General features: G+C 40.7%; 1 protein-coding gene across 5 annotated transcripts in view; it reads left to right on the top strand.

Annotated features, from left to right (window-relative positions):
• The first annotated feature begins 1,922 nt into the window (after window positions 1-1,922).
• NBN (nibrin) overlaps window positions 1,923-23,789 on the top strand; it is a 30,375-nt gene continuing 8,508 nt past the window's right edge. The window contains exons 1-11 of one of the 5 annotated variants that reach the window (XM_068396717.1): window positions 1,923-2,159; window positions 3,854-3,963; window positions 5,113-5,258; window positions 6,622-6,781; window positions 7,204-7,307; window positions 16,138-16,255; window positions 16,538-16,728; window positions 17,817-17,917; window positions 21,045-21,186; window positions 21,623-21,886; window positions 22,190-22,658. In XM_068396717.1, coding sequence (XP_068252818.1) covers window positions 2,129-2,159; window positions 3,854-3,963; window positions 5,113-5,258; window positions 6,622-6,781; window positions 7,204-7,307; window positions 16,138-16,255; window positions 16,538-16,728; window positions 17,817-17,917; window positions 21,045-21,186; window positions 21,623-21,886; window positions 22,190-22,658 — 1,836 coding nt within the window. In that variant the 5' untranslated portion in view covers window positions 1,923-2,128. Of the gene's footprint in view, window positions 2,160-3,853; window positions 3,988-4,849; window positions 4,956-5,112; window positions 5,259-6,621; window positions 6,782-7,203; window positions 7,308-16,137; window positions 16,256-16,537; window positions 16,729-17,816; window positions 17,918-21,044; window positions 21,187-21,622; window positions 21,887-22,189; window positions 22,659-23,789 lie in introns of those variants that run through there. The other 4 variants (XM_068396716.1, XM_068396720.1, XM_068396718.1 and 1 more) reach the window with 4 other exon arrangements.

The following is a 23,789-nucleotide window of genomic DNA, read 5'->3' as shown; positions in this document are numbered from 1 at the left end:
GTGCTGTTTCTGCCACTCAAACTACCTTGTCAAAAGCAAGGCATAGCACCTGATGATAAAGTTTAAAAATAGTCCAAGAGACTTTTGATGCAAAAGGCTACTAAGAGAAAAAAAAATCCTCGGTCAGGGATAAAATATCAACGTGGACGTAACACAGACCTACATTTCCGTTAAGGGCAAAAGTTTAATGATAGATCACCTCAACATTCCATTCAGATACTGTTTCGCAGGGGTTAGTCAACTGTGGTACTATTTCACCGGTTATATGCAAGTTAAGCCTGTAGTCCATATGACTATCTGAAATGTCTCTTTCTGCTCTGATAGTCGCTGAGTTTGAGACTCTGCTGAATCATTTATTTATGAACTGAAAAAAGGAACAAATAGAAACCCAACAAATATTAGAGGACAGACAGTTAGGTCAATCACGATCAGAGACAGCAAGAACTCAAGAAGTCTAGAAGGTAAATGGATGGGAAAACACAGTACCAGAAAATAAAATAAAATTGGATAAATGCAAGGAAATTGAAAGTATAAACATCATAATGGGGTTTACAGGATTCATACAGTTTCTTATGACGATGATTTGTCATATAAAGATGCAATCACAAAAGTCAAGCCAATAGGATAAATAAGACATAGAATAATGACAATACAGAGAATATTTAAGTACAGTTATATAAAGCTGAGAAATAGTGTCATTTAGGATACGCTCTATATTTCTCGTCACCCTAGCTCAAAACTGAAATTGCATAATTATGAGGGACTAAAAAAACAAGCAAAGAAGATGAAGAAAACTCCCAAGAGATTAAGGAGATTGGGATCATTTATCTTAGAAGTGCAGGAGGGAAAATATAAAAAGGTATCTAAGTGAACATGTAAGGACAAAGGATACTTAAAAGTTGTGACACATGGACATTAAACATTGTGATTCTACAGAAACATTTCTGACTGACAGCTCGTATTTACATTTCTTCATGTTTTAAATTAATCTTTTCCTATCAGAACAATGCTATCCTGAGTTCCCCCACTTCAACTCCACAGGTTTTCTGGTGTTAAAACTTCTTAGCTAACTGTGGACATACCTCCAAAAGCTTTCGCTGTTTTGCAAAGATAAAGGGCAAACAATTACCAATATTCGTTACTTGAGAAGCCAGCCGATTGCCCAGTAGGAAGAAATTTGCTTTCCAGTTGCTGGCCTATGTGATTATGGACATCAGGGATTTGACACCCTGCGCCTTGTGAGCTGCACAGCACAATGAGAAATGGGCATTTTGAGCCATACCTCAAACGTGCACAACTGGAGTCAGGCACATATGGCTTCTGCATACCTGTCCTCTGCTGTTCCTTTCCAGAACATTCAGCATAACAGAGTAGCAAGTTTTTGGTAACCTGCCGAATGGCCTTCAAACTCCCAGGCGTTTTTTTCTTTTATTTAAAATTCTAGAAAGTTTAGTTCTTCTTTTTATCCAAAAAGCTGCTTTCAATTAAGAAATGAATCTCTACAATTTCTGCATGCAAAGCATTTTGTTAGGGATATTAGCGCTCTCTGAAGGGTAGGACAGAGGGACACAGCTGTCGGGGTTGGGCGGGGCGGGGGGAGCTCCTCAGGCCTTACCGCCCTGCCCAGCCCCACCTGCACCCCGCCCCCGGGGCCCAGGAGCCCCGCCTCAGTTCATCCCGGGGCTATCAGTCCCGGCCTAAGCAGTCAGGGGAGGACCGGCAGCTCCGGGGCGCTGAAACGGGGTCCTGGGCCCCGAGCAGTGGCGGGGGGACGCGGCGGCGGGGCTGATGAGAGACCCACCGCCCCCTCCGAGCCTCCGTGAGCGCGGGGGCGTGGCCCTCCCGCTGAGCATGCGCGCCGGGCCCCGGCTGTCTGTCTCCCCGCCGCCGGTAGGTGGCGCTCTCCACGCCCGTCCCTTTTCCTTCCCCTCCCACCGCGCGGTCGCTAACCGTGGACGGGGTCTCGGTTGCAGGGACGCGCCGGTCCCGGCGGTAGCGCCTAGTGAGGGGCTTCCTCCTCCCTTCCCAGCCTTGCCCCGGCTCGCCGGGGGGCGCTGGGCGGAGCGGCCCCCCCCCCGCTAAGGCGCCCCGGCCGCCCCCGCTGAGTCGCCCCTCGCCGCCCCCCAGGATGTGGAAGCTGGTGCGCGCCACAGGAGAAGGTGAGGGAGCGCCAGGCCCCGCGGCCGCTCGGGCGGGCCGGGCCCGGGCACCGCGGGCTCCCGGCGCTTCCCTGCCCCAGCCTGCGCCTGCGCGGATCCCCGGGCCTGGGGCCGGTTCCTGGCCTCGGGCGCGCCTCTTGCAGCGGCCCGTGCGGCCGGGAGCCGCTGGCCCGGGCGGTGCCTTCGGGTGCCGAGGTGAGCCGGCGCCGGGAGCCGGCGTCTCGGCCCCTTGTGTCTCGGCCCCCGCGGGGGTTTCCAGGCGGGATTGCTTGTCCGTGCTCCCCTGCGTCGCTCCGGTGTGGAGAAGTGGTGAGAGAGCTCCTCGTCGCTCTGGGCGCTCGTCCACGGCCGAGCCTCCGTTTTTCCCTCGAGCACTGCAGACCACAGCTCCTGTTAAACTGAATAGGGCTTTTCGCTTTGCGAGCCCGTGTGGGATGTCTTCAGGTGCTGCTGCAGCCAGTGAAGCCGGTTACAGAGTGCTGCTTTAAAATACCTGAAGAGTTGAGCTCTGGGGCAGAAGTCAACCTCAGGAGTCTTTCCTTTCGCAAAAGATGTCTAAATACTATGTTGATTTTGTAGGGACCAAGTCTTGAACTTAAAGACATCATGTTGTTTCTTGGAATGCGGAATTTTGAAACTGAATTGCCACTGTACCTTTCTCCATCAGTTTCCTTATGCATAGGAGCTTTGATACATTGATAACTTTGATAATAGGTATATAATATACAAATTTCTTCTTGACTTAAATGTTTTCGGTATAACAAGCAGTCCTGTCACAACTGCATCTGCTCTTTATTTCCTAATTCATTGGGAGTGAATTTTGGATATTTGGTTTATCTCTTAGTGGCAACAGTACCTAATCCTACGAAATGGACTGAGTTATTTCTTACGGCTTGGAAAACTCTTGAGCAAGAGCCAAAACACTGGTATTGTCGTTGTATTCAGGATGATCGTTTCCACACAGTTCATATTTGGAAAGTTTTTTGCCCGGGGTTGATAACTAGAATTTAATCTGTAATTATTCTTTCATTTTAATCAAGAAACATTTCTGATCCTGTTGACCAGGGGTAACACACACCTTTTGGATGTACTCAAGCCATTCACTGAAAAGCCACCATGTGGTATAGATGGCAGATACCAAGAATGACCTAAAGCATATGTCAGAGGCTGAACTTACTAAGTATCAGTTTGATTTGCATTGCAGATCTTCCCACATTTATTAGGAGGATATTTTCCTCTGAATTTCTTAATAAGTTATGTAAATAAATTATGTATCCTCAAAAAATTATGTACCCTTAAAAACTCGTGTTTTGGAAAAGCTGTCTTACATTGTAATCTTTTTGGTTTTTGTACTGTTTTTTTATGTAACAGTTAATCTTCAAGAAGTAATACAAGAGAAAATTTAAGAAACAAAGTATTAGTAAAAATATATTGTCCTTGAAAAACATGTGCTGCCACTTTTGTAACTGATTTCTTTTTCATGAAATTTATCCTTTTATAATGGACAAAGCAAGGGAGAGGAGAAGAAAGAGATGTTGTCTATAAACTAAATGCATAATTGTAGTCAGCCTAATAAATGATGCATGACAAAGTTGAGTTTCAGATCTACTACAAACTTCTGAATGTTTCCTAAGTGCTTTGGGTATTTTGGAGTTTTTTGTAAATTGATATTTTTCTGTCTCGTTTATTTTCAGGAGAGCCATATCGGCTTTTAAGTGGTACAGAATATGTCATTGGACGCAAAGACTGTGCAATTCTAGTTCAGGGTGATCAGTCCATCAGTCGAAGTCATGCAGTTCTGACAGTAAGTCGTCCTGAAACAACCCCTGTAAGTAGACAGCATTTTACTGCATTATCAGTGCTCTATGTGGATAATTCAGTCTGCCATGACCATACATAGTCTCGTTTCACTCTCACTGATGTTTTCTGCTTGGAGTAGAACCATTGATCACCTGTCTTTTCTTAACCTTGACTTGTTTTTTTTTTTTCTCAGGGTTGCTTGCCTGTGTTGAGAAATTTAGTGGCATAATTCTACTGGTCCTAGCTCCTTTTTATCCTAGAGTGAAGATTCACTAGGAATTTGTATTAAAATAATCATAGCAGGAAAATTATGCAATTAAATTTCATTACGTAGACAAGATTTAGGTCTTGGTTCTGGGAAGTGCTTCAGTTGTCTTACTGCAGGCTTAGTTTGTGTTTCATTCCACATCATTAATTCTGTATTTGCTTAGGGGACTGAAAATGAAAATGTCCCAAGGAGAATTAGCAAGCAGCAGCAATTTACTATCACTTATGTGTTGCAATGTTGAAGCCAGTCAGCAGGAATTTCTTTTATGTAACTGTATATAGAATTTGAAATGAAATGCATAAAATTTATTAGTCCTTTTAAAACTGCAAATAGTGTATAACTACATAGCAAAATTTCATAAAAGCAGGCTGATAGTGTTCTTGCTGGCTTGTGAACCATTTGGGAAATATGACAGTGTCTGACCTCTTCTCAAGATGCACTGATATCACCATGCCCTGCAGCTTGTGGAAGACTAGCAGTGCTTGTGGAAGGAAGTGAGGGAAAGTGACTTGGACAGCTATGCCAGGGCTGAATGATGGGTAAAAGCATCAATAATAAATCTCAGAGCCTTGCCAGATTGCACTAGCAGAGGCTTTGGGCCAGTGAATGATTGCTTTGCACAGCCTCCAAAAAGACTGAGTGCAAGAAGCACAGAAGTTCTGAAGCTAAAAATATGTATGTTTTCTCTCATTCCTTCACAATGAAAAACAGAAGATGAATAATTACAGGTAACCAGCCTCATTGTCCAAAGTCTTTATTTAGGATGGTATTTTGTGGGCTTTTTCTTATTTATCTATTGCTTTGATCCATAATGGTAGTAACCTGTTTCTGATAAAACTACCTCATTCTGATAAACTATAATGGCTTATTTATGTTTCTTTTCAGAGCCAGTCTCTCTCAGTCCCTATATTAACAGTAAGAGATAAATCGAAATATGGCACCTTTGTTAATGGTTCAAAACTCAATGGTACTTCAATGTCTTTGCAGTCTGGTGACAGAATCAACTTTGGAGTCTTTGAGAGCAAGTTTAGGTAAGTGCTTTGATTATAAAATATCAAGTAGAAAATTGCAGATTTTGAGAGGAGTATTTTAGCACATCATACAACTCAGCAAGCGATACAGCAATGATGAGTTTTTAGAAACTAAAGGAGATGAGTAATATTTTGTCTGTGTTCCATACCTGCTTCTGCAATAGTTTTCCATTACATATTTTTAGAACGTAATTTATTTTGACACCAAGAGATTAAAATTGTTCATAGTAAAGCACTGGCATTTTAGAAGATGTTGTATCATGTACAGTGAGTGTTTTCAGGCTATCTTAGGCAAAGAACAAAATCCTAAAACACAAATGGTTCTAAAGGGAGGAAAGTTTAGGGTAGGGAGAGAGCTGCTCTGAGCCCTTGTTAGCTGATGATAATGTAATGAGAAAAGAACTGAGATAGCTGGAGGATGCTTTGTGCAGCACTAGCCACTGAATGCTTGTTGCTGTGGTGTATGGCTGCATTCTCTTTAGTGAACCCAACTTGCTGATTTTTCAAATTTAACATGGTAGCAAGTGCTATCTGTTTGAATATATGAAGCATTCCTTGAAGTGAAGTGGTAGGTAAATAGAACGAAATCTAATGACCATTAAAATCAACATTAAAGAAAGCAGAATTTGCCTTTGTTTCCTTAAAATTTGACTCTCTTGTCACTGCTGCTGGCATTATTTGATAGAAAAAATGGCATTCTCCTCCACTTATTACAATAAATTATTTTTGATATTTTAGATAAATGTACCTGAAATGCAGTACAGGAATCACGCCATGAGATCAGATGCATCGTGACTGTTGTACTAGAAAGATTCTTTAAATTTCTTTCTGCTTTGTAGACTAAACCAAATCAGATCATAGAATTTGATACGCTGTAATTCCATATGGAAGATCTACAACTATAAATAGGCTTATGGTCAAGGGTAATGGCAGTATTAGGAAAAAAAGTTAGATTAACTTGCATTCTGTGGCACTTAAATTTTTTAAATACTAATCTGTTCATGGACTGTTCTGTTGAGTGTGCTTTTGCCTTTGGAAGCACACACTCCCATTTCTTCTGGTATTCTCTGACCTTGCAACATTTTTGAAGGACTGATTCTATGTGATGTCTGTGAAAGACCCAAAACTCCTTAGAAGTATTTCAGACATCAAGTCAAAATGTTGTTAATTTTTTTTTTCTTCAGGAAATTTTAAAGCAGTCTTTGATCTAGGTAAGAGTATGGGTCTTTTTTTTTTTTTTTTTTTTTTTTTTCCCCTCTTTCAGATTTCCCTGAGACACAAACATGATAGTTAATTCAACTCTGTTCATCATAATGATTGGCTGAAATAACTAAAGCAATTATCTTTTACTTGTTCCTTTCAGAGTAGAGTATGAACCTTTGGTTGTCTGCTCCTCATGTTTAGATGTTGCTCAGAAAATGGCTTTAAACCAAGCCATCCAGCAGCTTGGAGGCCTTGTGGTGAATGAATGGACAAAAGAGTGTACTCACCTTGTCATGGTATCAGTAAAAGTTACTGTTAAGGTATGTTGAGCTTTTGCATATCGATGGCATTGCTTTGCTGTTTTCCCACAGATGTGAATTAAATGCTAGACCTGCTCAAGATTTTCCTCTACAAAGCTATGAAGTCAGCTTTTCCAAGTTTAGAAAGAGGTGTATGTTGATGGAAGGTTGGAGGGAAAGAAAATGAAAAAAGCTAGTTTTTGAAGGCTGTTACTGATTTTCATCAGTTGCCTTGTACATTTGCATAACTTTGGTCAAGATTACAATTAACAGCTAGGCTGTTAGAAGCAAAACTATCCTGGTTTTCAGTACAAAATTCAGTAGCCTTCTATTTGTTTGTGTGACATTTTCCACATCTAAGATCTTAAAAAGCTAATGTCATTTGAACTATTTTCTAGCTGAACTTTTTCCATACAGTAAATATATATTTTCTATATTTTCAGACTATATGTGCTTTGATCTGTGGTCGACCAATTATAAAACCAGAGTTTTTTGTTGAATTAATCAAAGCTATTCAGTCCAGGCAACAGTTGCCAAATCATGAAAGGTAAGTAGCTATGGTTCTGATTCTGTGATTCTATCATGTTTTCAATGTCACAGAATTAAATTTATGGAAGTTATTTTATCAAATAACTACACATTTATCTGGTTATGTTTGTCAGAATATATGAATTACACTAATTTTATTTGTGGAAGAATGCTTAATATGACACAGATATTAATATTAAGGCAATTTTCTTGCTCTCATCCCTAGAGTTATAAAATGAGCTCTTGGAATTGGCTATATGCTTAGAGATGTTACTAGGGCTAAGTAGGAACTTACTTTGTTGATGTGTTTGAAGCAACACTTAAGCTCTTTTGGGAGTTGATACATTAAAATAAAATTCTATTTTTATAAAAGAAATTATATCAAGCATTTCATTATGTAGACATATTTTCACAGAATCACAGAATCACAGAATGTTAGGGATTGGAAGGGACCTCGAAAGATCATCTAGTCCAATCCCCCTGCCGGGGCAGGATTACCTAGACCATATCACACAGGAACGCGTCCAGGCGGGTTTTGAATGTCTCCAGAGAAGAAGACTCCACAACCTCTCTGGGCAGCCTGTTCCAGTGTTCGGTCACCCTCACCGTAAAGAAGTTTTTCCTCATATTTATGTGGAACCTCCTGTGTTCCAGCTTGCACCCATTGCCCCTTGTCCTGTCAAGGGATGTCACTGAAAAGAGCCTGGCTCCATCCTCATGACACTTGCCCTTTACATATTTATAAACATTAATGAGGTCACCCCTCAATCTCCTCTTGTCCAAGCTAAAGAGACCCAGCTCCCTCAGCCTCTCCTCATAAGGGAGATGTTCCACCCCCTTAATCATCTTCGTGGCTCTGCGCTGGACTCTCTCTAGCAGTTCCCTGTCCTTCTTGAACTGAGGGGCCCAGAACTGGACACAATACTCCAGATGCGGCCTCACCAGGCCAGAGTAGAGGGGGAGGAGAACCTCTCTCGACCTGCTGACCACACCCCTTCTAATCCACCCCAGGATGCCATTGGCCTTCTTGGCCACAAGGGCACACTGCTGGCTCATGGTCATCCTATTGTCCACTAGGACCCCCAGGTCCCTTTCCCCTACGCTGGTCTCCAACAGCTCTGCCCCCAACTTGTACTGGTACATGGGGTTGTTCTTGCCCAGATGCAGGACTCTACACTTGCCCTTGTTATATTTCATTAAGTTTCTCCCCGCCCAACTCTCCAGCCTGTCCAGGTCTCTCTGAATGGCTGCGCAGCCTTCCGGTGTGTCAGCCACTCCTCCCAGTTTTGTGTCATCAGCGAACTTGCTGACAGCGCACTCTAATCCCTCATCCAAGTCATTAATGAATATATTGAATAGTACTGGTCCCAGTACCGTTCCTTGAGGGACTCCGCTAGACACAGGCCTCCAACTGGACTCTGTCCCATTGACCACCACTCTCTGGCTTCTTTCCTTCAGCCAGTTCACAGTCCACCTCACTACCCGATCATCCAGACCATACTTCCTCAGTTTAGCTGCGAGGATGCTGTGGGAGACCGTGTCAAACGCTTTACTGAAATCGAGATAGACCACATCCACAGCTTTACCATCATCTATCCACCGGGCTGTGTCCTCATAAAAGGCTATCAAGTTGGTTGAGCATGACTTCCCCTTGGTGAAGCCATGCTGAGTGCCCCTAATGATCCCCCTATCCTTGATGTGCCTAGAGACAGCACCAAGGGCAAGTTCCATCACCTTTCCGGGGATGGAGGTGAGGCTGACCGGTCTATAGTTACCTGGGTCCTCCTTCTTGCCCTTTTTGAAGACTGGAGTGACATTTGCTTTCCTCCAGTCCTCAGGCACCTCTCCCGTTGCCCACGACTTAGCAAAGATGATGGAGAGTGGCCTAGCAATGACTTCCGCCAGCTCCCTCAGCACCCGCATATTTTCCCAGTACACAGTTAGTTACTGAGTTTACTGTAAACTTTCGTCAAAACAGAGTTAGCCTGACTTGTTGAATTCCCTGAAATAGCAGGGGGTTTTAATTATCTGTTAAGAGGTGAAGTGAAATTAATGTGCATTGGTCTTCACTATATGAGAATAAAATACTCATTGTTTTCATGGTTAAATTAACTTGAAAAGGGAATTTTTACTTGGAATAAAAAAAGTTCTGCAGAATAGCCCTTTTGGTTATTTTCTCTGTGTAGAAAAGTGTAAAGTAATCCCATTATTGTATGTGAGAATTTCATCTGAGCCTATATTGCTACTATTTTTACCTTGAAAAGGGAGACAGTTGTGTTTTATTTGGGTACTTTTTTTTTTTTTATGAGCATGTGATTTATGCAGGTGAGAAATTTCCATCACGTATTTTTAAAAAGTAAACTGCATGGGTACTTGGCTTTTTTTATTGCTTCTGTTCTTTGCATGCTTCAGAAGATACTGTGAAATGAAAGACATAATGAATGGAATCATAAGAGTACTTGGCATTTGAAAAATAACATGTTGAACTTTTTTCTCCCTGTTAACTAACATTAAATTTGTGAAATTACTTTAAATGCATTCAAAACATAATGATTTTTCTGGATGTATTGTTTTCAGCCAGATGGGTGCTGGACAGCAGACTTTTGAGTTGGGGGAAATAAGTGGTGAAGAAGAATGGAAGTCACTGCTGGTTTTACATATATGTTAATATACTTACATACATACGGGTTAGAACATAGTAATTTAATTTCTTTTTTAGTGGGTCTGATGATAGCCATTGGTAGAATAGTTTGGAAAACGGGAGCGGGGGGAAGGGCAGCTAAACAAACCTCAGTGGTGCACGCATGGTAATGGAAGCAAAGCTGCAGAGGACTCATCATAAACTGCACTTGCTACGTGGTAAAATATATTTCACAGAATGTGACAGTACCTGGTTAGAACAATACGAGTGCCAATCTGGAGCAAGTGGTAGCAATTGCAACTCTTTAGTTTCTAGATGCTGTTTACATTTGCAAGGGTTTACCTAATAAGTTAAATCAATCAACTATTTAGAGTCCTCTCTGAAATACTGGACATAAGGTTTTCTGGCAGGTTTACCTGTTTATTAGTGCAGGTAGTACAAGCCATCAAAAGCTAGCGATGTGTTGTGCAATCTGAAATTTGCTTGGTCTAATGTGATGTAAGGCTGCTGTTACTGTCACAGTAACAAGCAAACAGTCGCTTGGGCTCTTGAAAGCAGGATGCATGTTGTCCATTCCTTTAATATAGAAGTGACAGTACAATTGAGCTGTTAAGTACTCCCTTAAATAGAACCAGATGGGTATGTTTCCCTTTCTTAAACATTTTTTGCTAACTATTAAGATCCTCAGAGGAATTGAGCTGACTAAATGTCATGTTAGTGACACTAGCAGTATATCCATTATGTAGCTTTCAAAGAGAGAGTTCTGCATCAAGCTAAATGAGACAGGTGGTGTAATACACAGGTCTATATTTAAAATAATTACAGTATTTTAAATAGGTGATATTTATGTGCGCTTGCAGCCCAGAAGGCCAACCGTATCCTGAGCTGCATCAAAAGCAGAATGGCCAGCAGGTCAAGGGAGGTAATTCTCCCCCTCTACTCCGCTCTTGTGAGACGCCACCTGGAGCACTGCATCCAGCTCTGGGGCCCCCAACATAAGAAGGACATGGAGCTGTTGGAACGAGTCCAGAGGAGGGCCACGAAGATGATGGAGGGCTGGAGCACCTCTCCTATGAAGACAGGCTGAGAGAGTTGGGGCTCTTCAGCCTAGAGAAGGGAAGGCTCCTGGGAGACCTTCTAGCAGCCTTCCAGTACCTGAAGGGGGCCTACAGAATAGTGGGAGAGGGACTTTTTACAAGGGCACGTAGTGACAGGACAAGGGAGAATGGTTTGAAACTGAGAGGGTAGATTTAGATTAGATATTAGGAAGAAATTCCTTACTGTGAGGGTAGTGAGACACTGGAAGAGGTTGCCCGGAGAAGCTGTGAATGCCCCCTCCCTGGCAGTGTTCAAGGCCAGGTTGGATGGGGCTTTGAGCAACCTGGTCTAGTGGAAAGGTGTCCCTGCCCATGGCAGGGGGTTGGAACTAGGTGATCTTTAAGGTCCCTTCCAACCCAAACCATTCTATGATTCTCTGATTCTGTGATATTTTTAAGATCTAGCTTGTGGGAAGATATTGAAAATTTATGTAGCAGCTGTTTGCATTCAATTCCAAAAATACTTTTAACTTTCACGGGGTATCTCTACATTATGCATTGTAGCTAGAGCTGACCTGGGCTCGTACATCCGCAAGACACTAAACAACTTGGGGCAATATTAGTTGAATATGAAATAAGAAAGGTATATTGACGTGGTAATAGAGGGTGACACAGTTAATTAAATGTTGATTACTACTGTAGATCTGATCCCCAAAAAACCTTAGGGAAATATAACTTAAAGTTCAAAAAAATTAAAACAACTTCTTGTTTATACTAAGACTTGACGGAATTGCGAACTCGCAGTTCGCATATGAATGCGGGGCTTCTTACTTGAGGCTTTTTATGGTGAAGTATATTACCCCAGTCCTCTGGTGCTCTCTGATAACCTATGAAAGGAAGACCAGTAACTGAAGATTTCACTAAGGGCTGCATAAGTGCAACTCTGTATGAAATAACATGTTTTATTACAGCAGTCCAGTGTAAATAGTGCAGTGCATTGAAAAAGTAGGAAAGTAACTGAGCCTTTAACAGAAACTCATCAAGAATCAAAATCTATTTATTGAAAGGTTCAAGACCTTTCCTATTCAGGAACAGAATAGCTAGCAGAATCACAACCCTGGACTTCAGGAGGGCCAACTTTGGCCTTTTCAAGCAATTGCTAGGGGAAATCCCATGGGACAGGGTACTAGAAGGTAAGGGGGCCCAAGATAGTTGGTTAGCATTCAAGGACTGCTTCTTCCGAGCTCAAGATCAGAGCATCCCAGCAGGTAGGAAATCAAGGAAGGGTACCAGGAGACCTGCATGGTTAAACAGGGAACTGCTGGGCAAACTCAAGTGGAAGAAGAGGGTGTAGAGATCATGGAAGGAGGGGCTGGCCACTTGGGAGGAATATAAGTCTGTTGTCAGAGAATGTAGGGAGGCAACTAGGAAAGCTAAGGCCTCCTTGGAATTAAACCTTGCAAGAGAGGTCAAGGACAACAGAAAGGGCTTCTTCAAATACATTGCAGGTAAAGCCAACACTAGAGGCAATGTAGGCCCACTGATGAGTGAGGTGGGGGCCCTGGAGACAGAGGATAAAAAGAAGGCGGAGTTACTGAATGCCTTCTTTGCCTCTGTCTATACTGCTGGAGGCTGCCCTGAGGAGCCCCGGACCCCTGAGGCCCCAGAAGAAGTCGGGATAGAGGAGGAATTTGTCTTGGTAGATGAGGGCTGGGTCAGGGACCAATTAAGCAATCTGGACGTCCATAAATTCATGGGCCCTGATGGGATGCACCCGCGGGTGCTGAGGGAGCTGGTGGAAGTCATTGCTAGGCCACTCTCCATCATCTTTGCTAAGTCGTGGGCAACGGGAGAGGTGCCTGAGGACTGGAGGAAAGCAAATGTCACTCCAGTCTTCAAAAAGGGCAAGAAGGAGAACGCGGGTAACTATAGACCGGTCAGCCTCACCTCCTTCCCCGGAAAGGTGATGGAACAACTTGTCCTTGGTGCTGTCTCTAGACACATCAAGGATAGGGGCATCATTAGGGGCGCTCAGCATGGCTTCACCAAGGGGAAGTCATGCTCAACCAACTTGATAGCCTTTTATGAGGACACAACCCGGTGGATAGATGATGGTAAAGCTGTGGATGTGGTCTATCTCGATTTCAGTAAAGCGTTTGACACGGTCTCCCACAGCATCCTCGCAGCTAAACTGAGGAAGTGTGGTCTGGATGATCGGGTAGTGAGGTGGACTGTGAACTGGCTGAAGGAAAGAAGCCAGAGAGTGGTGGTCAATGGGACAGAGTCCAGTTGGAGGCCTGTGTCTAGCGGAGTCCCTCAAGGATCGGTACTGGGACCAGTACTATTCAATATATTCATTAATGACTTGGATGAGGGAATAGAGTGCACTGTCCGCAAGTTCGCTGATGACACAAAACTGGGAGGAGTGGCTGACACACCGGAAGGCTGCGCAGCCATTCAGAGAGACCTGGACAGGCTGGAGAGTTGGGCGGGGAGAAATTTAATGAAATATAACAAGGGCAAGTGTAGAGTCCTGCATCTGGGCAAGAACAACCCCATGTACCAGTACAAGTTGGGGGCAGAGCTGTTGGAGACCAGCGTAGGGGAAAGGGACCTGGGGGTCCTAGTGGACAGCAGGATGACCATGAGCCAGCAGTGTGCCCTTGTGGCCAAGAAGGCCAATGGCATCCTGGGGTGGATTAGAAGGGGTGTGGTCAGCAGGTCGAGAGAGGTTCTCCTCCCTCTCTACTCTGCCCTGGTGAGGCCGCATCTGGAGTATTGTGTCCAGTTCTGGGCCCCTCAGTTCAAGAAGGACAGGGAACTGCTAGAGAGAGTCCAGCGCAGAGCCACGAAGATGATTAAGGGAGTGGAACATCTCCCTTATGAGGAGAGGCTGAGGGAGCTGGGTCTCTTTAGCTTGGACAAGAGGAGACTGAGGGGGGACCTCATTAATGTTTATAAATATGTAAAGGGCAAGTGTCATGAGGATGGAGCCAGGCTCTTTTCAGTGACATCCCTTGACAGGACAAGGGGCAATGGGTGCAAGCTGGAACACAGGAGGTTCCACATAAATATGAGGAAAAACTTCTTTACGGTGAGGGTGACCGAACACTGGAACAGGCTGCCCAGAGAGGTTGTGGAGTCTCCTTCTCTGGAGACATTCAAAACCCGCCTGGACGCGTTCCTGTGTGATATGGTCTAGGCAATCCTGCCCCGGCAGGGGGATTGGACTAGATGATCTTTCGAGGTCCCTTCCAATCCCTAACATTCTGTGATTCTGTGAAGACTGTAGAGGGTCTTTTCTGGACAAAGGTGTTACTGTTCAGAGCTTATGGGGAGAGAGTATAAGAAGCACTTGAGAATCCTAAGACGGAAAAAGACTGTGTTGCCTTTTGAGCTTAGATCAGCATTGGATAAGAGTTTCAAAGGAAAATCAAAGGTTTATTTGAGGAGGAGATATCAGTTGAAGTTTCCTGCTGAAATTAAAAAACAGAGGTTTGAAATGTATTTATAGAGAAACTATAGTCCAGTTCCAAAATAATGGAAACTGCTGTTTCTCCCTTTTTACTCATCCTTTGGTGTTTAAAGATGACTTTGTTCCCCGTATTTATTTTAGGTTAATAACTGTCTCTGTGGGACTCAGTATCAGAAGTCTTCTGGCCTGATAACTAAAATCCAAGTTACCCTATTGCTTACAATTAGTAGACTTTATCATATCTATTTCAATTTCAGTGCAAGGATATTTTTGTAAACAGACTTGAACAGGTTGCTGAAACTTACCAAATACTCATTTTTCAAAACCTGATGGTTTCAGTCTGGTTAATTTCCATTGTGTACATAAAGCTTCAGAAATTGATTGTGAAGAACACGAAAGAACAAAGATTATTTAAAATTAACTGTAATTCTATAGTACATTTTAGCCTGTCATAATTGAATTACATATTTGGATGCAGTAGAAAATTTACAGGCTTATTCTTGTGTTCGGCTATAATTATGTGAATATTCAGTGTCTGAAGAATATGTTCAGAGATGGTCCATTTTTTTCAGAAATTTAAACATTTCAGCATTTCATGGAGTATGTTTCTTGCTTAGAATCTGTTAATCTTTGCATAAATTAAAAAAAAAATTAAAAACGTATCCAAGTGTATGTATGTATACGTGTGTATATATATTTAATTTATTGTGCTGTTAAACGAGATTTTGGGAGTATGTTTCAGCATCTTTTTTTTCCTGCATAGTAGTATGAGAAGGATGTATAATCAGCAGTCAGAACAAAGATAAGTAGTTCTGTGATCAGCCAAAGTACATACATAAACTGCTGTTTAGGTACAGACATAGTATAGTATGGTTAAAATAGACCTATAGACTCCCTTCTTTCTAGTGCGTGCTCTGTCAGAACTGCAGTAGGAGTGAATATGTGGCTCAAAGATCCTGTAAATACTATCCTGAAATTATCAGTTAGATGTTTGTCTTAACTCTAGAGGCTTTTTATGATGTGGGCATGCCATCATTAACTGGAGCTGAGATCATAGGCCATGACAAAAATGAGAGCTTCAGGACAGAATTTCATTTCTGCCTAATCTGTTTCCAAGCTGAACTCCTGGTCACTTTTCTTGTATTGGACAAAACGAGAATCTGCAGGATGAATCAGTTCAGTTCTCTATTCCACCAGCAAGAAAAGTGTACTTATTTTCTGCCATATTAGTAGGCTGTCATCTAGTGTGGTGGCATTTCTTGATCCAATAGAAGAGAAGGAGGGGTGACTGTCCCCACCTGAAGGGTAAGAGAAGCAAGATGTCTAATTTAGTGTGGAGTTTTACTGTTAGCTAGAGTAAGTGCAGAATGAGATTGCAGTCTCATTTGTCAGTATTGTTAGTGGAGAATGTGGATGTGTGTACAGCAGATGCTTAAAGTGGATGGGTTGAATACATTCCTAAAAGTGTTGTCCTCTTAGTTACTGAAGTAGAAAGTCTTAGTCTTAGCTTAGATGTTGAGAAATTAGAGGCTCTGTTTCTTCTTAACATTCTCTTGAAAAGTTATTTATGTTAATAGTTTTAACAGAGCAATACAGTATTTTAACTTCAGAGCTTTACTCCAAAAACTGAAAGGAGCATGAGTCAGTACTGTTAGATAAATCTGAATTTTGTAACTTTAATTTTCTGTTCTTGCAGCTTTTATCCTCCAGTTGATGAGCCTTCCATTGGCACTGAAAAACTGGATTTATCTGAGCATCGTGAAAGGAAAAAAATATTCAGTGGAAAAACTTTTGTATTTCTAACTGCCAAGCAGGTAATCAGGCTTTACATTGCAAAAGTGATGCAGGGGTAGCTAAGCACAGATTCTGTTATCTGTGAATTCACACTCATTCTGAGTTCATCAGGAAAGAAGGATTTCTGTGTATTTATCTTCTTACAATACAATGGCATAAGCAAGATGAAATACAGGGGGAGAAACAACACATCACATCTGCATTAGTGCATCAGTGATAAGCCCTATGCTGATGGTTCATTATGCTGATGCTTCTAAACTGACTGTATTTTAATTTTTTTATTATTTGCATTCTCTTTTTAGCACAAGAAACTGGGTCCAGCAGTTATTCTTGGAGGAGGGGAAGCAAAGTTGATGACAGAAGGAAGAAAAGAAACATCGTTAGTAGTTTCTCCTGAAGTTTGTGTTGTTGATGTGGGGTTGACAAACTCTCAGATCCCAGGATCTGACTCCATGAGAAACTGGACTGATTCCATTCTGACTGTCTTGCAAAGGTGCGGCATTGTTCTCTTGTACAGTGGTAGGGTAATTTCAGAATTTCTGCAGAGATTTACTCATGGTGTTTGCATACATATTTAAGCAGTAGGATGCATATAAAGAGGGCATTTTCTTAATTGCTTTAGGTATTTAACAGAGTAACTAAAATTTCTTGAAGCAGGAAAGAAAGGGCTTGGCAGTTCTGTAAAGATTTGATGGGGTTTTGTTTGTTTGTTTCTTTTTTGTTTCTTTTTTGGAAGATCCAATTCTACAAAACTTCATTGTAATGAAGCTGCTTTGAAATTACAGACAGCAAGTGGTTTTTCTTCTGCTATTAAAAATTAATATATTCTAAGAATGGAAAATAGATAATTTATGCTTTTTCAATGAATATACGTATTTATTTCATGGAAAACAGGTGAGATGTCACCTTAAGGTCATGTGGTTCATTGCTGTCTGATTATTTGCATGCAATGTTTCTGAAGAGCAGCTTCTGTTTAGTGAAAATTAGTTTTTGTTTTGGTGGTAGGTTTTGTTTGAGAGGGCAGACTGCGTATTTTATAGATGTTAGGGTTTTCATGGTGCCATCTTACTAAAACAATGAAAGAAAACAAAATCCCAATCCTTAACCTAATACATAAACCTAGTTCCCCTGAATTTTCCTGCTAAATAGAGAAGACTGTACTGAAGCTCTTCTCATGGCTGTAGCACAGAAGAGGGGGGGGTGTGCCTAACTGACTTGTAAGAAGTGCTCAAATCTTTCAAGTCACTTTTCTATTCACACACATTTTTGAATCAGAGGTAGAGCACAGTTGGTTAAATGCCCAGAAATCGGGTAGGGAGAGATGCATTGGCCAGATTACTGGGACTAGGCAGTGGCTACAGCAGCAGGAAATGTGGAAGTTCATATGTATAGGACATGGGTATAATGATGGATAATTATGCTGACTTACTCTGTTGTGAAAAATTGTAGTGTAGGCTGATGTTTTTTGAAAGGATGAATGGAACATTTTGTACTTTGTCATATCTGTGCCCATTGAACTATTCATCTTTAAATCTGTATTGAGAAATTTTTTTTGTCTTTATTTTATTTGTATATTAACAGCAAGGATCTCAGGGCTATTCCCGAGGCAGAAATTGGTTTGGCAGTTATCTTCATGTCTACGGAAAAATACTGCAACCCTCAAAAGCAGCCTGGTAATAAAGGTAATTGGAAGAAGGGTAGTAATAAATTAACAACATTAAAGAGGCAGTATTTCTTTTTGTACAAGGGCATCAATGGGTAATGTTCAAGTTCTTTTGTTTTCTTTTGCAAGATCACTAAAATAGAATGGTACTGTATGAACAATGTATACAAGTCCGAAGAGGTTATTGTTTTTTAATCATCTTGCAATAAACTGCATTGAAAATTATAACTCTTAGAGGTAAATAAAAAAGTAGATCTAAAATTAGTGTAAAAAGCAGACACATAGTACATTGATCTTTAAAGGAAAGGTACTTTAAAACAATCTTCTGAGGTTCACATTTTTAGTGGCCGCTGAAGTAATATGTATGTGGTAGTTTGAATTCCATGCTATTCTGTCTTTTATGAAAAGACTGAAGTAATGAGGTAGAAGATGAATGTTAGAAATTGAGAGAATAAGAATTTTTTTTTGCACAGAAAGGAAGTTGCTTTAGGGAAGTTCAACTGCCCCCCGCCCAGTTCAAAACCAAACATAATCTTGACATAACAAGAAAAAACAATGAGGCATGATTGCCACATTTGCTGAAGTAATAGTTTGGGGGTGGACATTCAAAGTCTCGACTTGAAACTTAACTTATATTTGCTAATACCTAATACTAATTGTTTGTCTAATACTCTTTTCATGCTTCTTCCAAAAAAGTCTATATTTTCTTTCTATAAAATTGTCAGTTACGTGTATAATTTTAGATTCTATTCTGTTCTACAAAGTGTTACATCAGATAGCAAATCCTATGATTTTTAAAAAATCAAACAAAAAAGACATACATTTTTCTTCACATATAGGAACATTACTTACTCAAAAATGTATTTTGAGGGGAGAAAGGTATATGTGCAGTACTGGCAGAACTCTGAAAAAATATTTTGGTTGACTAGTATTCTTGTATGAATAACTTGCATATGATCTGTTGTCTATCCTGTTAGGTTAGAAAACAATACAAAATAAATTGATTCTCACATGAAATTTAAGGATATTGACCCTGCAGACATCTGAATAAATCAGAAATGCTGATTCTTGTTTCCAGTCTGAATGATTCGATTGGATAAAAATTAAATTGTCTGAATGAATTGCATAAAAGGACCGTATATCAGGCTTTTAAAGGTAGCTGTGTTTACAGCTTATTTGCTAAGAGGGAACAAAGGCCATTGTTTGGAAGTTACAAAAAACTTCCATGGATGTGTTGCAAATCAAAGGGATTGCAAACAAGACTTCTTCCTCTGATCTTGTCTCAGAACAATGAATAGCAACATATAATATGTAGTTGCTCAAGGAGGAGACCTATGTGTCTCTGTAGGTTATTCCTCTATAGGTTACAGTAGCAGGAAAAAATTAATGAATGAATGTATAAAGAATGGGTCATCTGAAAGGATAATACTGTCATCATATTCTCAATCAGAATGAGATGCGGGAAGAATGTAAAGGGCTGAGAGAGAAGTAGTAATTAAAAATACCAAATGTATCTAGAAGTATGATGAGACATACGTTAAAATAGCAAATGTTAGTATCCTTTGACTTGGAGGACACATAAGTATATGAAGACAAGGACAAGTGAAAGGGCAGACAATATGTCTTTCTGGTTTACAGAGAAATAATGTAAGTAAATAGACAGCAGCAAACGATGTTTTAAGGCAGTCCCCTGACTGTAGGGGGTTATGAGAAATTGGCTGTAGAAGACATTTATTTTAAGGGTTGTTTTGATAGCAAATATTGGTTCTGTATTAATAGCAATAATCCCAAATATAATAATCACATGTTAGAGATCATCATGTTCAATATCTTTATAGATGATCTAGACGTAGGGATTGAGTGCACCCTCAGCAAATTTGCAGATGACACCAAGCTGGGTGGGAGTGTCGATCTGCTGGAGGGTAGGAAGGCCCTACAGAGGGATCTGGACAGGTTAGATAGATGGGCTGAGACCAACGGCATGAGGTTCAACAAGAACAAGTGCCGGGTCTTACACTTCGGCCACAACAACCCCATGCAGCGCTATAGGCTGGGGGAAGAGTGGTTAGAAAGCGGCCCGGTGGAAAGAGACCTGGGGGTGCTGATCGACAGCCGGCTAAACATGAGCCAGCAGTGTGCCCAGGTGGCCAAGAAGGCCAATGGCATCCTGGCCTCTATTAGGAATAGTGTAGCCAGCCGGTCTAGGGAAGTGATCGTCCCTCTGTACTCGGCACTGGTGAGGCCACACCTTGAATACTGTGTCCAGTTCTGGGCCCCGCACTTCAAGAAAGATGTTGAGGTGTTGGAGCGAGTCCAGAGGAGGGCGACCAAGCTGGTGAAGGGTCTGGAGGGTCTGACCTATGAGGAACGGCTGAGGGAGCTGGGGTTGTTTAGCCTGGAGAAGAGGAGGCTCAGAGGTGGCCTTAGTGCAGTCTACAACTACCTGAAGGGAGGTTGTAGTGGAGTGGGAGTTGGCCTCTTCTCCCAGGCAACTAGCGATAGGACAAGAGGACACAGCCTCAAGCTTCACCAGGGGAGGTTCAGGTTGGACATTAGGAAGAATTTCTTTACAGAAAGGGTCATTAGACATTGGAATGGGCTGCCCAGGGAGGTGGTGGAGTCACCATCTCTGGATGTGTTTAAGAAAAGACTGGACATGGCACTTAGTGCCATGGTCTAGTCAACAGGGTGGTGTCAGGGCAACAGTTGGACTCGATGATCCCTGAGGTCTCTTCTGACCTGATTGATTCTGTGTGATTCTGTGATCATAAAGCAGTAAATGTAAGGATTTTTGTGCTCTGACAGATTTGCATAAAATATATATTGTATGATTTATTAATTACATTATGTCTATTTAATATGTTTCCCATTGTTCTTCATTTTTATTTAAGCAAAATTCCATTGCTTAATTCAGTGGAATATTTAACTAAAACCAGATCCCAGAATATGGACTTTACAACTGTTTCTTTCAATTTTTTGAATTAAGAAATTAATTTTTTGATTAAGATTGCATTAAGACTATTTTACAAAAATCTCACCTGATCAGTTACCAATGTGTGATAATACAGATTTATTGCAAGAAATAATGCAAAGAAACACAGATTTGATATTAACTTGTTAATTATTCTCTTGTGTTGATCTTGCAGCTGTAACTGAAAGTACTCGTGCATCAGCTGTTGCGGGAAGAGCCATTTCTCAGAGCTTGGCTGTGGATGAAACCATAATGCCAACTGCTGCAGATAACAGCACAGTATATGTAGCTGATACAGAAATAGAAGAGCAGACATGGTAAGGTATTCATGGAAATAGTTTCTAAGCTAGTATTTGCAAATCAATCTTTTGTGGCAGAGGAACTGTACCGTTGCCATGGACAAAGATACACAGTGTTTGACATGACACTTAGTAAATTCCTGTTAACTTGTCTGCAGTGAGATAATTTCTACTTTTGAGTGGTAGATAACAGAAAACATCACATAGGACTTGTGACTTTTTCAGATACAAATGTAGATACTGCATATCTGATTTGACTGTCTTTATTAAAAATTTTCAAGCCATTTCACAATTATGAAAATACAGCGAATTTTACATTTGTTTTTAGCACATTTACAATGTTTCTAAGTATGTTCAAAGTACAAGTACAGCTTTTTTAAGAAGTGGTATTCTGATGTGTATCTCTGTGGTAACATCTTGTATGTTCACTTAATGTTTTTTCTCTTTAATGTAGTATGGTGATAGAGAATACTCCCCAGATGGACAGAAAAGGGAAAATGGCTTTCCAGGATATAACTGCTGTAAAGAAAAATGCTAGCGAAAGTGGCAGCGTAAATGCAGGAACATCGATATCTAGAGTGAACAGAACATCTGGATTTAGTCAAAAAAGTCATCCTGTCTCGCCATCTAAAATTTCTGAAGCTGGTAAACCTAGTGAGTGCGCTTCACGACACCAGTCTAACTCAATTATGAATTACTTCCAGGTAGCTAGAAAAAGGTATGTCAAAATGTTCTTGGTGTTACTTCCCTTATTGTTGGTGCTGTTTCTGGAAAATAATTTTAACTCAAGGGATGTACATTTAATTCAAGACATACTGAAAAAGGTAATTTTGAGATCATCTTCCTAGAATGGCAAGTTTTTCCTCAAGGGTACTTAACGTTCAAATTTCACAATGCAGTCGCTAAACCCCCGGGAAGCTGTTAATGTTGGGGATGCAGCTAGTCATATTCAAAAATTTTTGTAATCTTTGTAATTGTAATTGCTTTTGTAATTTCTTTTTGTAATTACTTTCTGGCTAAGGGAAAGAGCTGAAGAAGGAGAAGAAACATCTGTACCCAAACAAGCAAAACTGGAGGAAAGGTCATCGCCTGTTTCCAAGTGCACTGAACCCACAGCTTCGGTGTGCAACAGTGAAGCAGAACAGCATCAAAAGGAAAGTAACATCCTGGACCCAAACCCAAATTTTGCATTAGAAGACACGGGTATAAAGCTTATGAGGGAAAGTGGCAAACTAGCAAGTGATAAAACAGACACTAAAACTACTAGTGAAAAGTATGCACCAAAGAAGAGAAAGGAGTTAGATGATTTATCTGAAGATACAGAGGCACTAGAAATTGTGTTTGGAAGCAGAGACCTAGACTGGGAAGATCAAATGGCAGATCATGACCAGGAAGCTCAAGGAAATATACGGAAAAAACGATGTTTGGAAGCCAAAGGAAGCAGGATTCGAGAAGTAAATGTAAAGCAGAGAGAAGAGAATAAAATATTGGTAAGTGGTATTCTTCTCCTGTGTCTAATCTTGACATTTACAATTGTGTTAGAAGGATGCAGATAGCTTCTTTAAGGATGAGGCTGCCTGCATACAGACAGTGGCTTTGTAAAGTTTGTTTGCTTAAACCTCTCAGATCACTCGTAACTAAAAATTGACATGATGTATCTATTACATGTGAACATTGCAGTGTTACTCCTATCTAAATGTTTTTTCATTCTTCAGGACTTTGTTACTTTGTGAATTGAAAGCTGCTTGTATTCTGAAAGTTTTTCTCTCTCTTTGCTTGAAGTACTGTTAGGTAACAGCAGAATATATCTCTGGTCCAAGAAGAACTTTTCGTATTGTATGTTGTTGTGTTAATTATAATGTTGGTATTTATACCAAAATAATACTCAATTGTATTATCTTTCTGTAATGGATTTTCTGAAGAAACCTTAGTTGGCATCTTTTGTTGAATGCTACAGTAGTGTCTAATATCTTTCAAGTGAGAATCTCTAGATGTCATGTGAAAGATTATTAAAATTACTGTTCAAATCACTAATGTCCTCTAAAAAAAAAAAAAAAACAAAAACAAACCACAAAAAAACCCAACCAAAACAAAATACAAATAAGACCAAAAAAAACACAACACAGCTTCTGGTTAGTTTTCTTGATTGTTTCTCTGTTTTTGAGAATAAGGCACTTTTCTAAGAGAAATTAAGAAAACAATGGATTTTGAGTTAACAGTAGCCACTTCATTGAAAAAAAACAAAAGCAGGTTTGTAGAGGAAAACAAATGCTGAGAGCTCTAGCAAAGTAAACTATTAACAATGCAGAGGGGAATAAGAGAGAAGGAATAGGTTTAATTTTTGTTTATTTAAAAAAATATATATATTAAAGCTTCCTGTCTAGTCAATTCTTACAGTGTAGGCAGTGCTTAAATGCTGTAATAATAAAGTTTGAATGTATGATTGAGTAACTGGAATTTGCAAGATACCTTGGATCAGATGAGAATTAGTAATTGCCTGTGCATCCTTAGCTCAGAGCAGCTTAACACTCTTCTCTTGATACTTTACTGGAGCTTGCCTCTGGCAAAGTGTGAATTTTGAACTTTATAATAAAGCTTTTTTTTTTTATTAATAGGCAAAT

This window comes from Nyctibius grandis, chromosome 3, assembly GCF_013368605.1.
Source record: "Nyctibius grandis isolate bNycGra1 chromosome 3, bNycGra1.pri, whole genome shotgun sequence".
NCBI classification, from domain to species: Eukaryota; Metazoa; Chordata; class Aves; order Nyctibiiformes; family Nyctibiidae; genus Nyctibius; species Nyctibius grandis.
This window is presented reverse-complemented; position numbering and strand designations above follow the sequence as displayed.